Source organism: Tamandua tetradactyla, chromosome 7, assembly GCF_023851605.1.
Source record: "Tamandua tetradactyla isolate mTamTet1 chromosome 7, mTamTet1.pri, whole genome shotgun sequence".
In the NCBI taxonomy this organism is placed as follows: domain Eukaryota; kingdom Metazoa; phylum Chordata; class Mammalia; order Pilosa; family Myrmecophagidae; genus Tamandua; species Tamandua tetradactyla.
In genome coordinates, this window is record NC_135333.1 from 16,663,307 (window position 1) to 16,688,161 (window position 24,855).

General features: G+C 35.5%; 1 protein-coding gene across 6 annotated transcripts in view; it reads left to right on the forward strand.

Moving 5' to 3' along the window:
* Window positions 1-24,855, forward strand: part of DRC8 (dynein regulatory complex subunit 8) — a 161,881-nt gene that overhangs the window by 99,790 nt on the left and 37,236 nt on the right. For 4 of the 6 annotated variants that reach the window (XM_077168520.1, XM_077168517.1, XM_077168515.1 and 1 more), the window contains one exon: window positions 18,425-18,497. The exons of the other annotated variants lie outside the window; for them this stretch is intronic. In XM_077168520.1, the coding sequence (XP_077024635.1) occupies window positions 18,425-18,497 (73 nt within the window). The remainder of the gene's footprint in view (window positions 1-18,424; window positions 18,498-24,855) is intronic. 6 annotated transcript variants of the gene reach the window in all.

The following is a 24,855-nucleotide window of genomic DNA, read 5'->3' on the forward strand; positions in this document are numbered from 1 at the left end:
TTATGTAGAGTCTTAATAAACAATAAAAAAGAGCTTAGATATTATAAGTGCCATGGGAAGCTATTGAAGGGTTTTGAGCAGGGGAGTTACATAAAATGATTTACAATTCTGGCTGCTGGGAGAAGAATGAATTGAAATGATTGGTAAAAGAACCAGCAGCATGACAATTTGACAATTATTGTAGTGGCCCAAGGCAAGAGAATGGGGGCTAAGCAAGCATGGTGATAGTAGAAGATACAAGATACTATTTTTGTTTTGATGGTGGTGGTGGTGGTGATTTCTTTACAGCCATTATCACTGCCTGAAATTAGCTCAAATAGGAATTTGTTTATATATATGCTTTTTGCCTCCTCCCACCAGATTGTGTATCCATGATTAAATCAGAGGACCTTGTCTATTCAGTTCACCACAGTAACTGTAATCAGTGCTAGGGCAATGCCTGAGCTATAGCAGATGCAAAAATAAATGTCATTAAATTTTTATTTATTATATCACTCTATGTAATGTCCAGTATTTTATAGAGCTTTTTTTTCCCTAGCTACTGCACAGGAGCTTCCAATTTTTTCATCTGAGGGTTGCAATTTTAGTATATAGGTGTAATAAGAAATTATATTGCACAGTTTGGAGCCAGAAGGTTTTAGGAAACATTTTAGCGGTAGAAAAATGTTCCTTATTTGATTAGGAAAAATATTCCTTACATTTGAACAAAAATGTAAAAAAAATTGATATTTTTTGGGGAAAAAAAGTCTTTTTTTGAACAGAGTCATTGTGATGAATACAGACAGTTAACTGTTATTTTGGCTTCATTTCATTCCTTTGCCAAAATAGTTAAATATTTGTTAATTAGTAGAAAAGCATTTTGAAATCCTGCTTTGTTCCTTCTTAGAATTTTTTGAATTGCTTTAAATTTTCTCTCATACTGGGCATAATATCAGTTATTTCATAGAGAAGGTAAAATGTTTTGCCCGTTCTTTTCTCCCTTAGAATTGCATCAACTGTCCTGAATCAGGTGTTTACTTTGTGATGTTTAAGACTTTAGACTGAGGGCTCTTAAACTGGTGACTCACGGCCTAACCTAACTCAATAGTACTAGCTCCATCTTGTGTTAGGTATGTGATACTACACTTAGTGAATTTCCAGTCTTCATCGGGTCAAACATTTTAAGTGGTCCAAATGCTATTTATAATTAAATGATGATGCCACTATTGAGCAATCTCATTGTGACTCATTCGTCCTGAAATGATCTTACCCCAATGTCTACTACTCTTTATATGGTGCAGATACAGAAACAAATCCTTAGTACTTAACTGTGTAATGATAAAGACTTTTAGAATTAGTTTGGCTTTTTTTGAGGGTGGGAGGAGTGGGTGAGTGCGGGGGTAGGTGCATGGTGGGGAATCGAACCCGAATCTCCCGCATGGAAGGCTAGCATTCTACCACTGAATAGTTGGTTCTTTTAATCAATGTAAGACATCTATTCTGGTAAAAGAAATAAAGAGTCTCTCCTATATTTTAAGGACTTGATATGAAATAGTTTATTTTAATTTGGTTTAAAAACCTTACCACAACTGAGGTATTGACAATAAAAATTGATTTAAAAGGAAGGAAAAATTTTCCAAAAAGAAAAATACTTTTTTTTTTACGAATTATATTTGCTTTCTAGTTTGGATGCATGGAAGACTCCTGAGTGAGCTGGTATTTTTCTCTTTGGAAAAGAGACCGCATAGGAGAGGCCAGTTTCACGGGGCCCAAGTAAGTGATGGTTAACCATTCAGGAGTTTTGCAAGTCACTATATATAAAAGATAATTACATAAACTTACAATTAAATTATATTTAAAACAAAGGTAATAAATGCTCAAAACTTAATACTTCCTAATTATTACCTTTTACTCTTATTTTGAGGTTATGTCTAATGTATGTATGTAGAAATAACTATGTGTTTGTTTACTTTTGTGCATCTCTTCCTAACTCCACTTTGAGTGACTTCAGCTCGGTAGCTGGTAGCTTGAAATTGGCAGTGGTGGGAGTATTTATACAGTGGAGATTTACAAAACTGTACAAATCCCCGCCTAAAAATCTGATAAAAAGACTTTAGAAGAAATCAATACATTTTAAAAAGCTATTTTAATTTTTCTTTACTACATTAGCTCCAGTATGTTTTTAAATAATTGTTTTAAAAGGTTACTTTAATAATTTTAAATAGTTACTTTACTTCAATAATATTAATAGTATTAAACATACCTTTAAAGGAGGTGCAAGGATAGTTCAGTGGCAGAATTCTCGCCTGCCATGTGGGAGACCTGGGTTCGATTCCTGGCCCGTGCACTTCCCCAAAACAAACAAACAAAAAATTCAACAAATGGTACTGCAATAATGGGATACTTACATGGAAAAAGAATGAAATGTGACCCCTCCATACAGTATACAAAAAAAAAACCTTTAAAATAATTTTCAATCAATTCTCTTGATTCAAAATCTCATTTAGTAGAAAGTAACAATAGGTTAATTAGTCTCAATATTACATATATTCTAGCATTACTTTATTTCATATTTGTGTTTCATTTTGTAGTTATCTAATATTTTTATTTTTCTTTTTTTGAACATCTTTTATTTTCGACATTAAGCTATGAAACTTCTATTCCCTGTCTCTTGAAACTATATTTTCACCTCTTTTAGTATTTTCTTACATTTTCTTTTTCAGTTCTCTCTCTTTCTCAAAATTAATGTTCTGATCTTTTTCTGGCCTCTGTTCTTTCTGGCCATTCTCTTTTTTTCTCAGCTCACCTTTAGAAGCTTTATTACTCTGAAGGCCAGACTATTAGCAATATGGTTTCCTCCAGAATGGCAAGGATCCCAACTCCATCCAGTGACCATCTGGACTTCCTCAGGGTCCACCTGGTGCTTTCTGCTGCTTTCCCATGTTCTTGGCACAAGAATTATAATGGAAGAGAAGGTCATATAATCATTGCTTTTCTGTGCCTCTAGCCTTGTACTTCAGGACATGAGGTAACAAGAGAAGCTCTGAGTCATCTTTGCTTCAACTATAATTTCTTTTTGCTCTCATCTCATGGACTGCATTTAGGAACTTGGGAGGCCTCTTGAAATAAATTCATCTCATATGTGAGAAGAAGGGCATATTAGTATTTATGTATCATCTCCCCTCCCCCATCCCATTTACCCTTGCTTTTTTTTTATCTTCTCCCTTTCAGTTCACCCTCTATATTACTACCTTTACTGGGCAATGCATTCAACTGACTGCCACTAAACAGCACCTACCTGGATGAACTGCCTCCTTGGGCCAGAGGCCAGTCCGACAATTCACCTGGGAACTGTTGCTCATCTTTATAAAGCTAGCAATTATTACTTCTGCTGACTTGAGTGCAGCACTCAAAAAGATTCACTCATAAAAACTGACAACAACAGGATGCTCTCTTATTTATTGTTGTTGGTAGATCTGCACGGGATGATAGACTGATATCCAGCCTCGTTCCTACTTCTGCTTCATGAAACTGGATATTTTCAGTCTATCATCTAGTGTTCCCGAGTTTTTTATTTTAGATTCTAAAATACTAAGTGAAATTGTTGTAATTACTACGTTTTAATATAAAACCTAGGATTAAGACATCCTTAGTGACCAGCTTTTCAAGTAAAAGTGATAAAAATTGCATAATCCAAAAGAACGATTTGTTTTATAAATAATCTGTCTATCCTAGGCAGGATTTCTGATAACTCCTTATTATTATTTTGTGTTTTTTTAATGCAGTTTTGTTGTGATATAGTCATGCACCATAATCCATCCAAATTTTACAATCAGTGGCTCACAGTATCATCATATAGTTGTGCATTCACCACCACATAGAACAATTTCATTATTCCAAAAAAGAAATAAAAATAAAGAAAGCTCAAAATATCCCATATGCCTTATCACCCCCCCGCCACCATTATTATTAGTTTTTGTCTTTATCTTATTACTCATTTACCCATACATTGGATAAAGGGAGCGTCAGTCACAAGGATTTTACAATTACATGGTCACCCAATAAAAGCTATAGTTACACAATCGTCATCAGAGATCAAGGCTATTACGTTACAGTTCAACAATTTCAGGTATTTCCTTCTAGCTATTTTAATATACTAGAAATGAAAAATATCTATATAATGTCATTAGTCATAATAATGTGCTAAATCCTAATTCCTCAGTTATACCTCCTCCCTCTCATTTGACCATTCTCTCAATCTTCCGGAATATCCAAGCAGTGACTGTTTTTTGTTTTGTTTTTTTTTAAGCAGTGACTATTTTACTTCTTCATGTTGAAAATGGGTGTTGACCCTTATGGGGTATAGAATGAAACTGGTTGATGTACTTGGAGACACTGGTACCTCTGGGTTTCAGGGCTTAACTGGCATAGTAACAATCTCGAGGCCTTACATTTCTGAAGAAAATAAACTTACCAAGTAAAACTTCCATGGAATCTTAGATAGATCCCAGGATATTTTTTAGGGTTTTCAGAAATACTATTGGTTGGGGCTTGGCATAATGTGGCAATTTGCAATATCTGGCTGAAATTTATATAAGAGTAATCTCCAGAATGACTTCTAGATGCTATTTGAAATTGCTTAGCAATTGAAACTTTATTTTGTTTCATTTCTTTCCCCCTTTTGGTCAAGAAGGCATTCTCAACCCCATGATGCCAGGGCCAGGCTTATCCCTGGGAGTCATGTCCCACTTTTTCAGGTAGACTCCCCATGAAGGCGGGGGTGCAGTGGGTTTATTTGCAGAGTTGGCTTAGAGAGAGAAGCCACATCTGAGCAACAAAAGAGGTTCTCTGGAGGTGATTCTTAGGTATAATTTTTATAAGTAAAATATAATATAATATAGTATAATTATAATTATAATTTTGCCATTGCAGAAGTTAAGTTCCATAAGGTCAAGCTTAAAGATTGGAGGCTTGGCTTATTAAATTTGGAGCACCTAATGCTTGAGAGAATATCAGGAATCCCCCACATGAGGAAGATTAATAGTTCAACCTTTTTCCCAGTCTCTCAAGGCGACTTTGCAAATACTTTTTGATTTCCTTCCCAAAATACTTTGGAGTATATTGGGGTATTACATTAACCTGTACAGAAAAAAATATATATCATTCTGTATTCTAGGTTCCATGTAATTATGTTGTTTTAAAAAACTGACCATACCAGCTTAAATTAGATAGTGTGCTACAGAAAATTTAACTTTGTACCAAATAAACATCTCTTCCTTTGGTCTCACACAGAAATTGAGGTTTTAAAATATCACCTTTTACTCTGTGTTCTTATTTACCTTAGTCCTAATGAGGTCCACGTCATCATATCTCTAGTTGAAGTCTGATCTCTTTTTCAGTTTCTTTAACAGTTGCTGTATGAAGTAATGCTGACTTTCAGAACGCAGAACTCTAACTCAGAGTCTTAGGTGTCACATAGATACCCAAAGATCCAGGGAACTAGCAGGTTATACACAAAGAGCACAGAATTTCAGAATTTAGAAATGATAGTTAAAATCCAAAAATAGATGTGACTGCTGTAGGAGCTTACAATCTAGGAACCTTTACAATTAGCCTTATTGAACATTCTGTACTCCTCAATCATCAATTGCTCAGTCTCTGCCCACTTTCTATTCCTATGCTTTCAAATTAAATTCTCATTATAGTTAGTTCATATTAGTGAGACCATACAGTATTTGTCCTTTTTAATGGCCTATTTCATGCAACATAATATCTTCAAGGTTCATCCACATTTTTACATGTGTCATAACTTTATTCCATCTTACAGCTGCATAATATCATATTATATTATAAACCACAGTTTTTTTATCCACTTGTCCATTGATGGACATTTGAGCTATTTCCATTTTTTGGCAATCATGAATAATTCTGCTATAAACATTGGTTTGCAAATGTCTGTTCATGTCCCTGCTTTCAGTTCTTCCAAGTATATACCTAGTAATGGGATTGCTGGATGATATGGTAATTCTTTACTTAGCCTCCTGAGGAATTGCCAGACTGCCTTCCAGAGCAGCTGCACCATACCACATTCCTACCAACAGTGAGTAAGTGTGCCTATTTCTCCATATCCTCTCCAACACTTGTAGTTTTCTGTTTTTTTTTTTTTTTGATAATGACCATTCTAGTCAGTGTGAAATGATATCTCATTGTGGTTTTGATTTGCATTTCCCTAATAGCTAGTGAAGTTAAGCATCTTTTTATGTGCCTTTGAGCCATTTGTATTTTCTCTTTGTAAAAGTGTCTAACCATGTCTTTTGCCCATTTTAAATTGGGCTATTTCTTTTTGTGGTTGAGTTGTTATAAGATCTCTTTATATATACTGGGTATTAAACCCTTATTCAATATGTTGTTGCCAAATGTCATCTCCCATTGCATAGGCTGCCTTTTTACTTTCCTGACAAATTCTGTTGATGCACAAAAGTATTCAGTTTTGAGGAGATCCTGTTTATCTTTTTCATCTTTTATTGCTCGTGCTTTGGGTGTAAAGTTGAGGTAACCATCGTACCGCAAGCTCTTTAAGGTATTTCCCTATATTTTCTTCTAAAAGTTTTATGGTCTTAGCTTTTTGATCCATTTTGAGTTAATTTTTGTATAAGGTATGAAATAAGGATCCTCTTTCATTCTTTTGGATATGAATATCCAGTTCTCCAAGCACCAGAGGCTGCTCTGTCCCATTTGACTTGACTTGACCACCTTATCAAAAATCAATCATCCATAGATGAGAGGATCTATTTCTGAACACTCAGTTCTATTCCATTGGTCAGTATATATATCTTTATGCCAGGACCATGCTGCTTTGTCCTTTATATCTTTGAAATATGCTTTCAAGTCAAGGTAGTATGAAACTTCCCACTTCATTTTTCTTTCTCAAGATATTTTTAGCTATTTGTGGTACTCTGGTCTTCCAAATAAACTTGATTAGGGTTTTTCTATTTCTGTAAAGTAAGTTCTTTGGATTTTAATTGGTATTGCATTGAATTTATAAATTATTTTGTGTAGAATTGCCATCTTAATTATATTTGGTCTTCCAATCCATGAACACAGTACGTTCTTCCATTTATTTAGGTCTTCCTTGATTTCTTTTAGTAATGTTTTCTAGTTTTCTGTGTATGGGTCTTTTATGTCCTTGGTTAAATTTATTACTAAATATTTGATTCTTTTGATCACTGTTGTAAATGGAATTTTTTTCTTGATTTCCTCCTCGGATTGCTCATTCCTAGTGTACAGAAATACTACTGATTTTTGCATGTTGATCTTGTACCCTGCCATTTTGCTGTATTCATTTATTAGCTCTAGTAGCTTTGCTTTAGAGTTTTCAGGATTTTCTGCATATAGGTATCATGTCATCTGCAAACAATGAAAGTTTTACTTCTTCCTTTCCTTTTTGAATCCATTTTATGTCTTTTTCTTGCCAGTTGTTCTAGCTTGAATTCCAGCACACTGGTGAACAACAGTGGTGACAGTGGCATCCTTGTGTTGTTCCTGATCTTAAAGGGAAAGCTTTCAGTCTCCCCTCCCCGAGTATGATGTTACCTCTGGGTTTTTCATATATTCCTTGTATCATTTTATCATGTTGGGGAAGTTCCCTTCTATTCCTATCCTTTGAAGTGTTTCATCAAGAAAGGATATTGAATTTTGTGAAATGCCTTTTCTGCATCAATTGAGATGGTCATGTAGTTCCTCCCCCACTTTGATTTATTGATGTGGTATATTACAGTAATTGATTTTCTTATGTTGCACCGCCCTTGCATACCTGGAATAAAACCCACCTGATCATGATGCATAATTCTTTTAATGTGCTCCTGGGTTCAATTTGCAAGTATTTTGTTGAGGACTTTTACATCTATATTCATTAAAGAAATTGGTCTGTAATTTTCTTTTCTTATTGTATCTTTGTCTGGCTTTGGTACTACGGTGATTTTGGCTTCACAGAATGATTTAGGTAGCTTTCCCTCCCCTTCAGCTTTTTTAAAGAGCTTGAGCAGGACTGGTAATAATTCTTTCTTGAATGCTTAGAAGAATTAATATCTGAAGCCATCTAGTCTTGGGAACTTCTTGATGACTAATTTAATCTCTTACAAGTTTACAGGTTTGTTGAAGTCCTCTATTTCTTCTAGAGTCAGTGTTGGTTGCTTATCCTTTTCTAAGAGGTTGTCCGTTTCATCTATGTTGTCTGGTTTATTAGCATATAGTTGCTCATAGTATCCTCTCATTATCTCCTTATTTCTGCAGGGTCAGTAATTATATCCCCCCACCCATTTCTGATTGTATTTATTTGTCTCCTCTCTCATTTTTCTTTGTCATCCTTGATATTATTGATTTTCTCAAAGAACCAACTTCTGTTTTTCTTGATTCCATTGTTTTCATATCTCAATTTCATTTATTTCTGCTCTAATCTTTGTTATCTGCTTCCTTCTGTTTCCTTTGGGATTATTTTGCTGTTCTTTCTCTAGTTCCTCCAGGTAAGCAGCTAATTCCTCAATTTTCCTTTTTCGTCTTTTTAAATATAGGCATTTAGGACAATAAATTTCTCTCTCAGCACTGTCTTGCTACATCCCATAAGTTTTGATATGTTGTGTTCTCATTTTCATTTCCTTTGAGATATTTATTGATTTACTTGTAATTTCATCTTTGACCCCCTGGTTATTTATGAGTATGTTGTTTAGCCTCTGTTTTAGTTTGCTAGCTGCCAGAATGCAATATACCAGAAATGGAATGGCTTTTAAAAAGGGGAATTTAATAATTTGCAAGTTTACAGTTTTTAGGCCATGGAAATGTTCCAATTAAGGCAAGTCTATAGAAATGTCTGATCTAAGGCATCCAGGGAAAGATACCTTGGTTTAAGAAGGCTGATGAGGTTCAGGGTTTTTCTCTCAGCTGGAAGGGCACATGGCAAACATGACAACAGTCAGCCAGCTTTCTCTCCAGGCTTCCTGTTTCACGAAGTTCCCTAGGAGGCATTTTCCTTCTTCATCTCCAAAAGTCGCTGGCTGGTAGATTGTCTGCATTGTGGTTCTGCAGCATTCTGTCGTCCTTTTCTGCTTTCTCAGAATCTCCAAAGGTCGCTGGCTGGTGGACTCTGTGGTTCTCTCAGCCTTGTGGCTCTGCTTGGCTCTGCTATGGCTTTCTTGTTGTTTTCAAAAGGCATTCACTCCAAAAAAATGGCTCCTGCTTTATAGGATCCCAGTAAAGTAATCAAGACCCATTCAGAATGGGCAACATGTCTCCATCTAATTAAGTTTAATACCCACAGTTGACTGATTAGGACATAACCTAGTCAAGTTTCCAACCTACAATACTGAACAGGGATTAGAAGAAACCATTACTCTTACAAGATTGTTTAGGATTAAAACATTGCTTTTTTTTTAGGGCACATAAATCCTTTCAAATCAGCACAGCCTCCATTTATTTGTGAGTTTTCCAGGATTCTGTTTGTTATTGAATTCCAACATCATTCCATTATGATCCGTGAAAGTGCTTTGTATAATTTTGATCTTTTAAAATTTACTGAGGTCTGCTTCCTACCCCAACATATGGTCAATCCTGGAGAAAGATCCATGAGCACTTGAAAAAAAAGTATGTCCTGCTGTTGTGATGTATGATGTTCTATAAATGTCTGTTAAATCTAGTTCATTTTTCATATTATTCAAGATTTTTGTTTCCTTATTGATCCTCTGATTAGATGTTCTATCCTTTGATAAAAATGTTATATTGAAGTCTCCAACTATAATTGTAGGGATGTCTACTTCTCTCCTTTCAGTGTTGTCAGTGTTTGCCTCATGTATTTTGAGGCACTCTGGCTTGATGCATTAATATTTATGATTGTTATGATTTCTTTGATAAATTGTCCCTTTTATTAACAAATAGTGTCCTTCTTTGTATCTTAATTCTTTTACATTACTTTTTATGCATTAGCATTTTAGCACCTGTGGGAAGTAAAAAGTAGTTACATACTAAACAATACACTACAATAATATTGGCATTTATAATTACCCAAATGGTTTATTTCTTTATGCCTCTTTGAACCACTCTCTTCCAATTTATTTCCTCTACTGTAATTGCTTGTTTAATTGTTATTCTTACCTATTAGAATGTAAATTCCAGGAGAGCAATTTTTGTCATATTCATTCATGTGTTCCTAGAACCTAGCATATTTTCTGATGCATAATAGGTATTCATAAATATTTTTTTAATTAAAAAAATAGGATTAGAATCATTAAAAATACAATTTAATTCTGGTGTTAGCACTCACTAGCTGTGTAACATTGGGCAAATTATTCATCTCCAAGTTTTAGTTTACTGATCTGTGAATTGGGATAATAATATCTAGGTATATTATAGGGTTTTTATGAAGATCAGATAAGATTGGTGTATGTGAAAGTATTTTCCAAATATTTTGTAAATAAAGTACTATACAAACTATAATTATTAGTCATTATTAAGGTATAAAAATTTGAGCCATAATCTCATATCTGTAAGTAAACTTAATTTAAAATAGCTACCTTGGGCCAGTATTACGTCAGAAAGGAACCATAATCCAATGTCCCCAAAACATTGAAAAGTAATTTAAAGTCTCTCAGAGAGGGATAAAGGGGGATTACATTGCTGACACAGTAAAATATACAGGAATTGTAATTTTCCTTTTATCTTTCTTCCCAAAATCTAACTCCGAATAGCATCTGTTCTCTAGAATAGAATTACACACATAATTTTAAATTTTCTAGTAGCCACATTAAGAATAAAATAAAAACAGAAAATTAATTAACAATGTTTTTTAATGCAATGCATCTGATATATTATACTTTCAACAAATAATCCATAAATGAGTTATTCGTGAGATTTTATGTTCTTTTTTTCATAGTAAGTTTTGAAATCCTTGTATATTTTATACCTACAGCACATTTTCAATTCAGTGTAAGTCACATTTAAAGTGCTCAGTAGCCACATGTAATTTCAAGGCTATTGTACTGGTCAGTGCAGCCCTACTTCTCTCCATTATCTAGAGCCCCTCCCTGCCACTCTCTCAAAATTCTATAAGGGCTTTCAGGTCTCTTCCTTCTCCCCCTCCCTTTCCTGCCCTGCTTTTTGTTATGTAATGTTACAAAAGCAGTCCTTCCATTCTGTAGCTTCAGCAGTTTTCTCATTTGCATAACAAAAGGCCTGGAGTATTGTGGAGGGGATAAATTTCTTTGAATATATATGAATTCATATTTCTTGTCCTTGCCTTATTAAATATTTTTAAAATTTATTTTTATTGATAAATATTATATATTCACATCTCATGTAATCATCCAAAACGTACAGTCAGTGGTTCATAATATCTTCATCTAGCTGTGCATTTATCATCACACTTGACTTTTTTTATATAAAAAAGCAATAAATTAGAAGAAAATATAGGGAAATATCTTATAAATCTTATACTTGGAGGCAGTTTTATAGACCTTACACCCAAAGCAAGAGCATTGAAGAAAGAAATAAATATATGGAAACTCCTCAAAATTAAACACTTTTGTGCATCAAAGAACTTCATCAAGTCAAAAGACAACCTACACAATGGGAAATAATATTTAGAAAAGATATACCAGATAAGGGTCTAGTATCCAGAATATATAAAGAGATTGTTAAACTCAACAACAAAAAGACAAACAACCCAATTACAAAATGGGCGAAAAACTTGAACAGACACTTCTCAGAGGAGGCAATACAAATGGCCAAAAGGCACATGAAGAGATGCTCAACTTCCCTGGCTATTAGAGAAATGCAAATCAAAACCACAGTGAGATATCATCTCACACCCACCAGAATGGCCATTATCAATAAAACAGAAAATGACAAGTGCTGGAGAGGATATGAAGAAAGAGGCACACTTATCCACTGTTGGTGGGAATGTCAAATGGTACAACCGCTGTGAAAGGCAGTTTGGCGGTTCCTCAGAAAGCTAAATATAGAATTGCCATATGACCTGGCAATACCATTGCTAGGTATCTTCTCAGAGGACATGAGGGCAAGGACACAAACAGACATTTGCACACCAATGTTTATAGCAGCATTATTTACAATTGCGAAGAGATGGAAACAGCCAAAATGTCCATCAACAGATGAGGGGCTAAACAAACTGTAGTATATACGTACGATGGAGTATTATGCAGCCGTAAGACAGAATAAAGTTATGAAGTATGTAACAACATGGATGGACCTTAAGGACATTATGCTGAGTGAGATTAGCCAGAAACAAAAGGACAAATACTGTATGGTCTCACTGATATGAACTGACATTAGTGAATAAACTTGGAGAATTTTGTTGGTAACAGAGACCATCAGGAGATAGAAATAGGGTAAGATATTGGGTAATTGGAGCTGAAGGGATACAGATTGTGCCACAGGACTGAATGTAAAAACTCAGAAATAGACAGCATAATACTACCTAACTGTAATACAATTATGTTAAAACACTGAATAAAGCTGAATGTGAGAATGATAGAGGGAGGAGGGCTGGGGACACAAATGAAACCGGAAAGAAAGATAGACGATGAAGACTGAGATAGTATATTCTAGGAATGCCTAGAGTGTATAATGATAGTAACTAAATGTACAAATTTTAAAAATGTTTTTGCGTGAGGAAGAACAGAGGAATGTCATTACTGCAGGGTGCTGAAAATAGATGGTAATTAATATTTTAAAATTTCAACTTATGTGTGAAACTAAAGCAAAAAATGTTTATTTGGTATAAAATTTGTATTTTGGCTAGTGCATTTCCTAAAAAAAAAAAAAAAAGCAATACATTTTAAAGCACATCACAACAATTGGTCACAGAACACATTTCAGAGTTTGGTATGGGTAACAATTCCACATTTTTATGTTTTTACTACTGGTTGCTCCAAGATACTGCAGATTAAAAGAAATATCAATATAATGATTCAGCAATCATACTCATTTGATAAACCCTACCTTCTATGTATAACTCCACCATCATCTGTGATCTTTCTCCTACTCTTTAGGAGTATTGGGTTTTGCCCATTCTAACCATTTCATGTTGGAAGGGGCTGTTGATAATATGGGATAGGGGATGAAACTAGTTGATGTTCTGGAAAGGGTGGCCCCTCTGCATTTCAGGACTTATCTGGTCCAGGGGCCTATGTGGGGGTTGTAGGTTTCTGGAAAGTTACCCTAGTGCATGGAACCTTTGCAGAATCTTAAATAATGCCGTAGGTGTTCTTTATGATTGGCTGGAATGGTTTTGGTTGGGGTTTGGCAAGTTATTATAAGTAACAATGTCTAACTGTAGCTTGCATAGGAGTGACCTCCAGTGTAGCCTCTTTACTCTATTTAATAAACTCTCTCAGCCACTGATACCTTATTTGTTGCACTTCTTTTTCCCTTTTTGGTCTGGGTGTCATGGCACCAGGACCAGACTCATCCCTGGGAGTCATCTCCCATGCCATCAGGGAGACTCACCCCTGGATGTTATGTCCCACATGGGGGGGCGGGGGACACACACAATAATTTCACTTACAGAGTTGGGCTTAGAGAGAGTGAGGCCACATCTGAGCAACAAAAGAGGTCCTTCAGAAGTAACTCTTAGGCAGATCTATAGGTAGGTTAAGCTTCTCTGCTACATAAGTAAGCTTCACAGGAGCAAGCCTCAAGAAAAAAGGTTTGGCCTATTGATTTGGGTGTTCCTAATGTTTGACACAGCATCAGGGGATTCCCTGGTGGTAAAGTTTAATAGTTCCATATTTTTTCTCCCATCCCTCAAGGGACTTTACCAATACTTTTTTTTTTTCTCGCATACGCACACACCGGGAATTGAACCCTGATTTCCGACATGGCAGGCAAGAATTCTGTCACTGAGCCACCATTCCACTGCCCTGCCAATACTTTTTGATTAAATACTCTGGGATGTATCCAGGCATTACATTAAGCTGTATAGGATTAAAGGCCCTCATTCTTATTCTGGATTCCCTGTGTTTGGATTGTTTAAATGATCTATCCAGACAGGTTGAGTTAGATTATGTGCTATAGAAAATTTAGGTTCTGGACAAAATAAATCTTTCTTTGATCTTAAAGAGTAGGTGAAAGTCTAAAATACAGGCAGTGTCTTCCTTACCCCTGTATTCTGAATTACATTAATCTTTGGTAACCCAATCAGCTTCATTTTTATTCCTAAATACCAGGTTATATATAAATAAGACAGCCCTTCATAATCCAGAAATAATTACCACTCCAGACTAAATGTGACTGCTATAAGAGCTTACAATCTAGGCCCCATTTTTCTCATAAGCATTTTCTAAATGAGATCATACAATATTTGCTCTTTTGTTTCTGGCTTATTGTGCCTCATCAAATGTCCCACAGGTTCATTCATGTCGTTGCATGCCTCACAACATATGATTGAACAGCATTATGTTTAATCATATATTTACACCATCATTTGCCAACCTACTTCTCAGTCAGTGTATCCTTCAGCCACCTCCATCCATTGGGCATCCTGTATAGTGTTCAAAGTCAAGAATCCATCAACACTCTCAATTTTAGATAATTTCGTTGTTCCCAAGAGAAAGATAACCAATAAACACACCCTCTCCAAATAGACAATCCAAACCTCCCCCTAACTCTTGTCCCTCCCCCATCATTTACCCCTGCTATTGCTGTGGCACTGTTGATGTTTTCCTGTTAAACATAGCCCATAACATGCAATAACAGTTTTCCCCATACCCGGTGTTCTAGTTTGCTAGCTGCCGGAATGCAATATATCAGAAATGGAATGACTCTTAAAAAGGGGAGTTTAGTAAGTTGCTGGTTCACAGTTCTAAGGCCAAGAAAATGTCTGAGGTGAGAACGGGGAGAAATTAAACTTCCCCAAGTTGAATTCTTGATATTCTCCCAAGCAGTGTGGACAACCAAAGCTATAGGCTGAGCCCCCAGTCTTGGGGTTTGTTTATATGAAACTTAACCCCACAAAGGATAAGTCAAGTTTACTTAAAATTTAGGTCTAAGAGTCACCCCCAAGAGAGCCTCTTTTGTTGCTCAGATGTGGCCTCTCTCTCCAGCCAGCACAACGAGCAGTCTCACCACCCTACCCCTCTCTACGTGGGACATGACTCCCAGGGGTGTGGACCTTCCTGGCAACGTGGGACAGAGATCTTGGAATGAGCTGAGACTCAGCATCAAGGGATTGACAAAAACCCTAGAGTGAGCTGAGACTTAGCATCAAGGAATTGAGAAAACCCTCTCGACCAAAAGGGGGAGGAGTGAAGTGAGACAAAGTGTCAATGACTTTGTCACTTTGTCAGATGCCAAACAGAGTCGAGAGGTTATCCTGGAGGTTATTCTTACGCATTAAGCAGATATCACCTTGTTATTCAAGATGTAATGGAGAGGCTGGAGGGAACTGCCTGAAAATGTAGAGCTGTGTTCCAGTAGCCGTGTTTCTTGAGGATGATTGAATAATGATATAGCTTTCACAATGTGACTGTGTGATTGTGAAAACCTTGTGTCTGATGCTCCTTTTACCTACCTTGTCAAAAGATGAGTAGAACATATGGAATAAAAATAAATAATAGGGGGAACAAATGTTAAAATAAATTTAGTTTGAATGCTAATGAAAGCGAGGGGTAAGGGGTATGGTATGTATAATCTTTTTTTTTCTGTTTTCTTTTTATTTCTTTTTCTGAATTGCTGCAAATATTCTAAGAAATGATGAATATGCAACTAACTGATGATATTGTGAATTACTGATTATATATGTTAATGTTTTAGTTTATTTGTTAAATTTTTTTAAATTAATAAATAAATTTTTTAAAAATGTCCCAATTACAACAAGTTTATAGGAATGTCCAATTAAAGGCATCCAGGGAAAGATACCTTGGTTCAAGAAGGTCGATGAAGTTCAGAGTTTCTCTCTCAAGTGAGAAGTCACATGGTAAACACAGTCAGGGTTCCTCTCTCATCTGGAAGCGCACATGGCAAACACGGCATCATCTGCTAGCTTCTTCTCCAGGCTTCCTGTTTCATGACGTTCCCTGGGAGGCATTTTCCTTCATCTCCAAAGGTCGCTGGCTGGTAGACTCTGCTTCTCATGGCTATATCGTTCTGCTCTCCTCTCTCTGAATCTCTTATTCTCCAAAATGTTTCCTCTTTTATAGGACTCCAGAAACTTATCAAGACCCACCCAAATGGGTGGAGACATGTCATCCCCTAAACCAGTTTAACAACCACTTGATTAAATCACATCTCCAGGGAGATGATCTGATTACAGCTTCAAACATACAGTACTGAATAGGGATTGTTCTGCCTTTATGAAAAGGGATTTAGATTAAAACATGGCTTTTCTAGGGGACATACATCCTTTCAAACCAGCACACCTGGAAATTATACTCTTTGTGCAAGATTCATACCGTTGGAGTAGTTCATTCAAGAACTTACTTATATTTGTAGTATTAATCAATGGGACACATGGGTCTATACTTATTAAATATTTATTGTAATGAATAAAATAGCTAGTCTCATACAATAATATGCTTATTACATTGGTGTTTCAGGGACATATTTTGAAACTTCAGAACAAAAAGTATAGTCTTATAAAAGGTTTCTAGTTCCTTTTAAGAACGTATGTTCAGATACTGCCTGATGAGGGATATGGGGCATGAAAAACAAAAATGTTAAGAATAAGGTATTCATGGTAGTATGAAATATAGTTGACATGAAGACATTACATGTTTTTTAACCCTTCATTATTATGAAGGAAAATCAGTAAATGAAAATTAAGAACCCTATCTTTCACAGTTATCAACTTTGTTTTTTTTTTCTGAAAACCCTGCAACTTCTTTAAGTTAGGAATTTAAATATATTTTATTTAAAATGTTTTCTCAGGGGAGTAAAAGGGTAGTTCATTGGTAGAGTTTTCACCTGCCCATGCTGGAGACCCAGGTTTGATACCTGGCCCATGAACTCCCCGTCTCCCCACCACAAAAAAAAATTCAACAAATGGTGCTGTGATAATGGGATACTCTCATGGAAAATGAATGAAATGTGACCCCGCCCCCACCACCATACAGCATACAAAAAAAAAGTTCTTGGAGGTCTCCTTACTTCAGAACTTAAAAAAAAGTTTTCTCTGGCAAAAAAGATAATACCACTAAAATCATCCAGGATTTTAAGAAGTTAAGTATTCTAGTTAAATGAATATCTGTGAAGTTAAATTAACATGCAAATATTACAATTTTAATTTTAATCTCTTTGAATACAAATATTTAATAATCTATTATAAATGTCTTATCTTAGTATCCAGAGATTGCCTAATATAATTTATACTTTTACGTTATTTGTTGAATTGAATTACAGTATTGTTGGGGAGGGTGAGGTGACAATGTCAACTGAGAAATAACAAGATAAGCTGCAAGGCAACAAAGTCTTTTATTGGGGGTCTTAGAATTGCAATCAGAGAGCACAGCTTTAGGTAGCAACCTAAATCCTGTCCTTTCATCGCACCTAAGCAAGGGTTTTTAAAGAAAGAGATTACCTAAATTTGGTTGGTGGATATTTGGGGAACTCCAAATATCCTTCAGTTTAGTTTTCTGAGTTCCTTATCTTGTGGTTTGTGTCTGGTGTCCAGATGTCCTTAGGGTTTCAGAGGAACATTGTTGCTTGAAGCTTTGCATACTTTGGCAGTTGGTGATATCTGGCTGAGAATTGCATAAGAGTAAGGTCTGTAATGACTTCCTGACTCCATTTGAAATCAGCTATAGTAACTCTATTTTATTTCTTTTGACAGTATCTAATATTTATTTAGTAGCTACTCTGCTAATAGCTCTGCTTTACATTAATGATATCTTATATTTATTTAGCCTAAGTGTGTGCACAGCATAGTTACAAGTGTTTTGAGGCAGGTACTAGTTTACAGAGCAGGAGGCTTACCAAAAAGAGATAACGTAGGTAACCTGCTCAGACTAGCAAAGTCTAGTGACCTGCTGAAGTGGGATTTGAATCCTAGCAGTCTGGCACTAGAGGCCATACTTTTAAGTACTCTGCGCTAATGTAAACTTCACTAGAAACCTCAGGTAGACATTATCACCCCCTTTTTAAAGAAGGTAAAGATGAGGTTCAAACAAGGTGTTACACTTAAAATCATCTAGTAATGGGCTGACATTTCTTTTTCTTCTTCTTTTTTTCTCTATTTCTTTCTCTAGAACTTTCTTATATTGGCCCAGGCAGGTTTGAATTTGCCAGTCAATGAGAACACTTTTTTCTTTGGTTCACTTGTCTGCCTTTTCCTTTCTCCAGGAAGTATCTTTATATGCTCTGAAATAATTGAGAGATACATAGCATTTGCCTCTTCATTCAGAGTTTATGTTCTTAAAGTATTGATGACTTTTTTTTTCCCCAGAGAGATTGGAACAATTATCAGGTCGTTAGGATGCTGTCCTAGTGAAGGAGAGTTGCATGACTTGATTGCAGAGGTAAGTAAGGCTAAGAAAGTTTCATTCACCAGACTCTTTGATATTGACCCAAAGGACCCTGTGCATCATTTGTAATCTAAAAATGCTGACCTGAAATTAAAAGTGCTGAAAACTACTGAATGTACTTAGTGAAAATATTAGGAAAACTATGCAAATTAGCCAACTAATAAGAACTGAAAGAATTAAGACTAGATCTTGAAGAAATGACTATGATAAGTGATTCAATGGATGATATCAAGAACCCACTTTAGATATTATCCTAACTTTAAAATTAATTGAAGAAAAACAAGTAGACATAAGGAATTGATTATATGCAGAATGAATATTGTTCTAGTTTGCTAGCTGCCAGAATGCAATATACTAGAAATAGAATGGCTTTTAAAAGGGGAATTTAATACGTGTATTAAACCCTAGCAGTTTAAACTTATTAAGTTTAATAATAAAATAAGTTTAATAAGTTTCTACTTTACAGTTCTAAGGCCAAGAAAATGTTCCAATTAAAACAAGTCTTTTGCTAGCTGCTGGAATGCAATATACCAGAATCAAAAAGGCTTTTAAAAAGGGGAATTTAATAAGTTGCTAGTTCACAGTTGTAAGGATGAGAAAATGTCCAATTAAAACAAGTCTATAGACTTCTTTTAAAAACTTATTAAAATTAACTTTATGGGAGTATAATTATAGACATAAATTATAAATCTGTTTTTAGTGTGTTAAAAAAAAAAGCTAGTCTATAGAAATGTCCAATCTAAGGCATCCAGGGAAAGATACCTTGGTTCAAGAAAGCTGATTCTATTTGGTTTTCTATGTGTTAAATAGGTGTGTAAAGTAACAACCGGATGTTATTGGAATTTTTCTTTTAGCATTTATAATTTTCAACTCATTATATTTCTTTGTGTGTGAAATTTTAATCAGAAGTGGTTACGATGTTAACAGTATTCTTTGAAAGAATATCTAAAAGGTTTATGCATGTTTGAATGATCACACAAAGGCTGATTTCTAAAAAATATTAAAACAATAAAGTATTTATTTTGCCTAAAAAAAAAAAAAAAGAAAGCTGGAAAGGCATATGGCAAACATGGTGTCATCTGCTAGCTTTCTCTCCTGGCTTCCTGTTTCATGAAGCTCCCCAGGAGGCATTTTCCTTCTTCATCTCCAAAGGTTGCTGGCTGGTGGACTCTCTGCTTCTCGTGGCTGTGTCATTCTGCTCTCTCAGAATGTCCTTCATTCTCCAAAATGTTTCCTCTTTTATAGGATTCCAGTAAACTAATCAAGACCCACCTGAATGAGTGGAGACACATCTCCACCTAATCCAGTTTAACAACCACTCTTGATTGAGTCACATCTCCAGGGAGATGATCTAATTACAGATTCAAACATACAGTATTGAATAGGGATTAGAAGAAATGGCTGCCTTTACAAAATGGGATTAGGATTAAAACATGTCTTTTCTAGGGTACATGCATCTTTCAAACCAGCACAAATATTGAAGAAGAAAAATAGTAAATGATGCCAGTTAAAAGAGATTGGAAGCAAAAATAGAGACCACAAGGGATTTATATTTATTTGGAGGAAATAAAACTAAAAAAAATGTAGTAAACAGGATAATATAGTAAGAACTGTTAAGTAAAAGGAAATGGCTACATGCACTGCTGGTGTTGCCGGGAGAAGAACCCTTTTCCAGAAGACAAAAACACCTGACTGACAGGGGTTTTCTTTGCTGGCTTGAATCTGTTATGTACCCCCAGAAAAGCCTATTTTTAAAATCTGATCTTGTGGGGGCAGACCTATTATTGGGTGGAACCTTTTGAATAAGTTGTTTTCATGGAGATGTGACCCTGCCCATTCAAGGTGAGTCTTAATCAGCTTGCTGGAATCCTTTAAGAGAAATTGCCGAAAGAGTTTAGAGAAGCTGAAAAGGAAAATGTCTCAGGGAGAAGCAAGAAGGACTAACAAAAGATGAGAGAGCTGTTTGAATCCAGAAGCTGGAAAAGAAGGACAGCAGAGAGCACCATGTGCCTTCCATATAACAGAGGAACCATCACTGCCAGCTGCCTTCCTCTGAGAAGGTCTCCTCTTATCGGTGCCTCAATTTGGACATTTTCATGGACTTAGAATTGTAATTTATAACTTAATAAATCCCCTTTGTAAAAGCCAGTCCATTTCTAGTATATTGCATTCTGGCAGCTTTAGCAAACCAAAACAACACCCTTCAGGGTTGTTGATATGCAGTACCTAGTGATAAAATTAGTTTCTGTCCAGTAGAGATAGTTTATCAGAATGGATAAGCATACTTTATTAATCAAAGTATATCTGTTCTCCACTTTGTAAAACTCCCCCTTTGTAAACTGGAAATTCACTGTTAGCCTATCAGAACACTTCTTCACTTGCTTTCACATTTTCCCAAATGAGATTCCCCTTTCTGTCCCCTCTGTGGCTCTTCCTTCTCCTTTCTGAATGGGATGCTCCCTGATTTATGAATTGTTCAATAAAGTACTGAGAACCTAGATTGCATGAAAAAGTTTTCTTTTATCAGAAATAACTTGATATCCAGGCATTCTAAACATTAAAAAAAAAATGATTGTGTTAGTTTGAAAGGATTTATGTACCCTAGAAAAGCCATGTTTTAATCCTAATCAATCTTGCAGGAGCAACCTTTTCTTTTAATCCCTATTCAATAATGTAGGTTGGAAACTTTATCTCCATGGAGATGTGACTTACCCACTTTTGGGTATTAACATTTCATTAGAGGTAGATGTGACTCCACCCATTCCAGGTGGGTCTTGATTGGTTTGCTGGAATCCTTTAAAAGAGGAAGCATTTTGGAAAAGGCTTAAGATTCCAAGAGAGCAGAGCCACAGCAGGGTGACGAGAACAACAAAGCAGAGAAGCCATGCCACCAGAGACATTTGTAGATGAAGAAGGAAAATGTTCCCAGAAGCTTCATGAAACAAGAAGCCTGGCGAGAAAGCAGACGTCACCATGTTTGACATGTGCCTTTCTAATTGTGCAAGAAACCCTGGATGTCATCAGCCTTCTTGAACCATGGTATCTCTCTGGATGCCTTAGATTGGACATTTCTATAGCCTTGCTTTGATTGGGACAATTTCACAGCCTTAGAACTGTAAACTTGCAACTTATTAAATTCCCCTTTTTAAGAACTGTTCCATTTCTGTATGTTACATTCCAGCAGCTAGCAAACTAGAACAATGATTAATCCTAACAATGTAGATGAGTCCTTGGAGAGACTTGCCCCATAAAGAAGTGAAGCACAACCCAAGACCAGAGCCGCATGTCCTATGTGGATTGCCAGAAAGACATTGGATCTAATTTAATGCAACTTTCAGTTTAACAAAGCGGAGGACTTAAGGGGAAAAAGCTACCTGGGAAATTACCAGAAGAATTTTTTCAGAATCGCTTATTCCTAAGCATGAGTGTTGCAGGTGAAGTCAGGATTAACAAAGAGGATAAGGAAGAAAGGCAGGAAAGTGGGATTTTATTTATCTTTTTATTCCTTGTACCTAGCACAGTGCCTGCATAAAAGAGGCCTTTTGACAATGTTATGTTGAAGAGAAGTGTTTTTGTTGCTAAAGCTGATAAAATGTAATATACAAGAAACAGATTGGTTTTTACAATGGGGATTTATTAACTTAAAAGTTTATGATTTTGAGGCCGTGGAAAATGTCCAAATCAAGGCATTATCATTATGATACCTTCTGCCTGAAGAAAGGCTGCTGCTAATCCTGGACTCCTCTGTCACTCTCCCTTCTCTCCGGGTTTCCTTGCTTCAAGCTTCTAGCTTCAGTGGCTTCTTCTCTCAGCTTCCGTATGGGTTTCTTTCATTTAGCTTCAGTCTCTCGCAGCTTTGTGTGTCATTTTCTTTAAACTTCTCTGGGGCTTTTTTCTGTTTCATTCTCTTGTAAAGGACTCCAGTAAGAGGTATAAGACCCACTTTGAATGAGGTGAATCACTTTTCAATAGAAATAACCTAATCAGAAGGTCTGCACTCACAGGAATGAATTAGAGGAACATGATTTCTTTTGGGGATACATATACAGCTTCAAGCTATCACAAGAAGTATTGTGACTTTGAGTCACATAAATTCTGTATCAATTTCTCTATAATAATACCTGCTTCAAAGTTTGCTCCACAAATAAATGAAATAATGTAGAAGACATTTTTTGAATTCTAAAGTACTATATAAATTAAGAAATGGAGGATTACAAAAATGATTCTCTTGCCCAGATATAACCACCTTGGTAGCATAAAAGAAGTACCCATTTTGCATTAACATTTAAAAACATTGGATAAAATAGGGAATTGTAAGAACACAATGCTTTTGATTTTGGGATTCTATAAAACTATTTGAATTAAGAGTAGGGAAAAGTTTTATTTTCCTGAATTGCTTCTTCTATCAAAAAGGTTGCTGACCACTGCTTTACAGTGTTAAAGATAAGGCTGGAATTAGGATTAGGGAGAAGTCTGACACTGTGAAAGTGATAGGAACTGTAAGATGAATAGACAGTGAAATCATAATTATTGGATATAATTTACTAGAGTAGGTGGAACAATAATGACAAATGCCTCTGAAGTTTGGGAAAGAAAAATCTTTAGAGCTTAGTCCTTTGGTGGTAGACTTTGTTTGTTTGTGTATTGTAATCTATAGTAGAGGTCAGCAAACTATAGCCTCTGGGCGAAATCTGGCCTAACACCTGTTTTTGTTAATAAAGTTTTACTAGAATACAGCTAAACTCATTTATTTCTATATTTCTATGACTATTTTCATGCTGCAATATTGGGCAGAGTTAAATAGTTGCGAAAGAGGCCATATAGCTTGCAAAGCTTAAAGCATTTACTGTCTGGCCCTTTATAGAAAAGTTGCCAACCATTGATCTATACGTTTCTGTGGCACAGTAGAACAGATGTCACATCTAGGATTAGGAGATCTAGGTTCAAATCCCTCCACTCCCACTTATAACTATATGACCTGCAGTGAGCCATTTAATCTCTCAAAGCCTGGTTCCACTTCTGCAAAAGGAATGTAATAATATTAAAGTGTTATTATAAAGACTACATTTAATAACAGGAATCAACTGTCATTTGGTGGGCACTTGGTGCATATTTGAGTTTGCTTGTTTTACAGGTAGTACTTTACCAAGTGCCTACACTAGTTTGGGCAGTTAGCCACAATGGATGCTCAGTTTTCAACATTGTGTTTTGTCTTTACCTTTTTCTTAGGCACTGTCACACAGCCTTTGAAAATTACAGATATTTTAAACAGTTATGAACCAATAGGGGTCACTCAGCTCTATAAGTATTTTTCTGTAGCTATACACCAATACAAATAATTTATTCAAATCAAGTTCTAGCAGTATGCTTAAAAAGCTTTGGGTGTGACTACCATTTTTGAATTTTTCCAAATAAATGAGAGAAAAAAACAGAAAAATTTTGAAAATCAGTGCTTCATACAAGTAAATATCTAGGGGTAAATGTTGTATTTCTAAATGGTCTGCAATATATTTAGAGATCAAACCATTTAATGTATATTTGTATGTGCTTTAAAATTTTTCTATAGAAATTGAAACCTGCTTACAATTCTCTGGTTGTCATCTACTTGAATTTTCTTATATATATACACTTTTGTATATATCTAATTTTGTAACTTTCAACCCTTAATTTCTTGAAGAAGCTCAAGTTTCTTGAGCTAATGTTTCTCTTGAAATGGATAATTTTAAAACTTACTCAACATTGATCTATCTACTTAGTATTCTATAATTAGCAACTTGTGCCAAATAATTTTTGTTTGGAATATCACAAAAATTGACAACTGTGAGAAGAGTTAGTGAAAATTTTACTGACATACAGGTTACCAAATGATAATTCCTTTAATACTAAGTTATAATCATCTAGGAGCTTCTGTTTTCAGGAACTGAGAGGAGGTAATGGCATTTTAGTACAAATGCAAAGAGTATTTGGTGTTCTATGGCCTTTGAAGTCCATACCTAAATGAAATTATGGAGAATTTTAAGTGGTTGCAAAGGAGAGCTAAATGTTCTTTGGAAAATAAGACCTAGGTAGATAAAATTATTATATTGCGTGTGCTGATTTGAAAGGATGTATGTCCCGTAGAAAAGCCATGTTTTAATCTAAATCCCATTTCATAAGGGCAGAATAATCCCCATTCAATACTGTATATAATTAGATCATCTTCCTAGAGATATAACCCAATCAAGAGTGGTTGTTAAGCTGGATTAGGGGAGATGTGTCTCCACCCATTTGGGTGGGTCTTGATTGGTTTTTTTAAATCCTATAAAAGAGGAAATATTTTGAAGAATGAGAGATTCAGAGAGAGCAGAGCAGA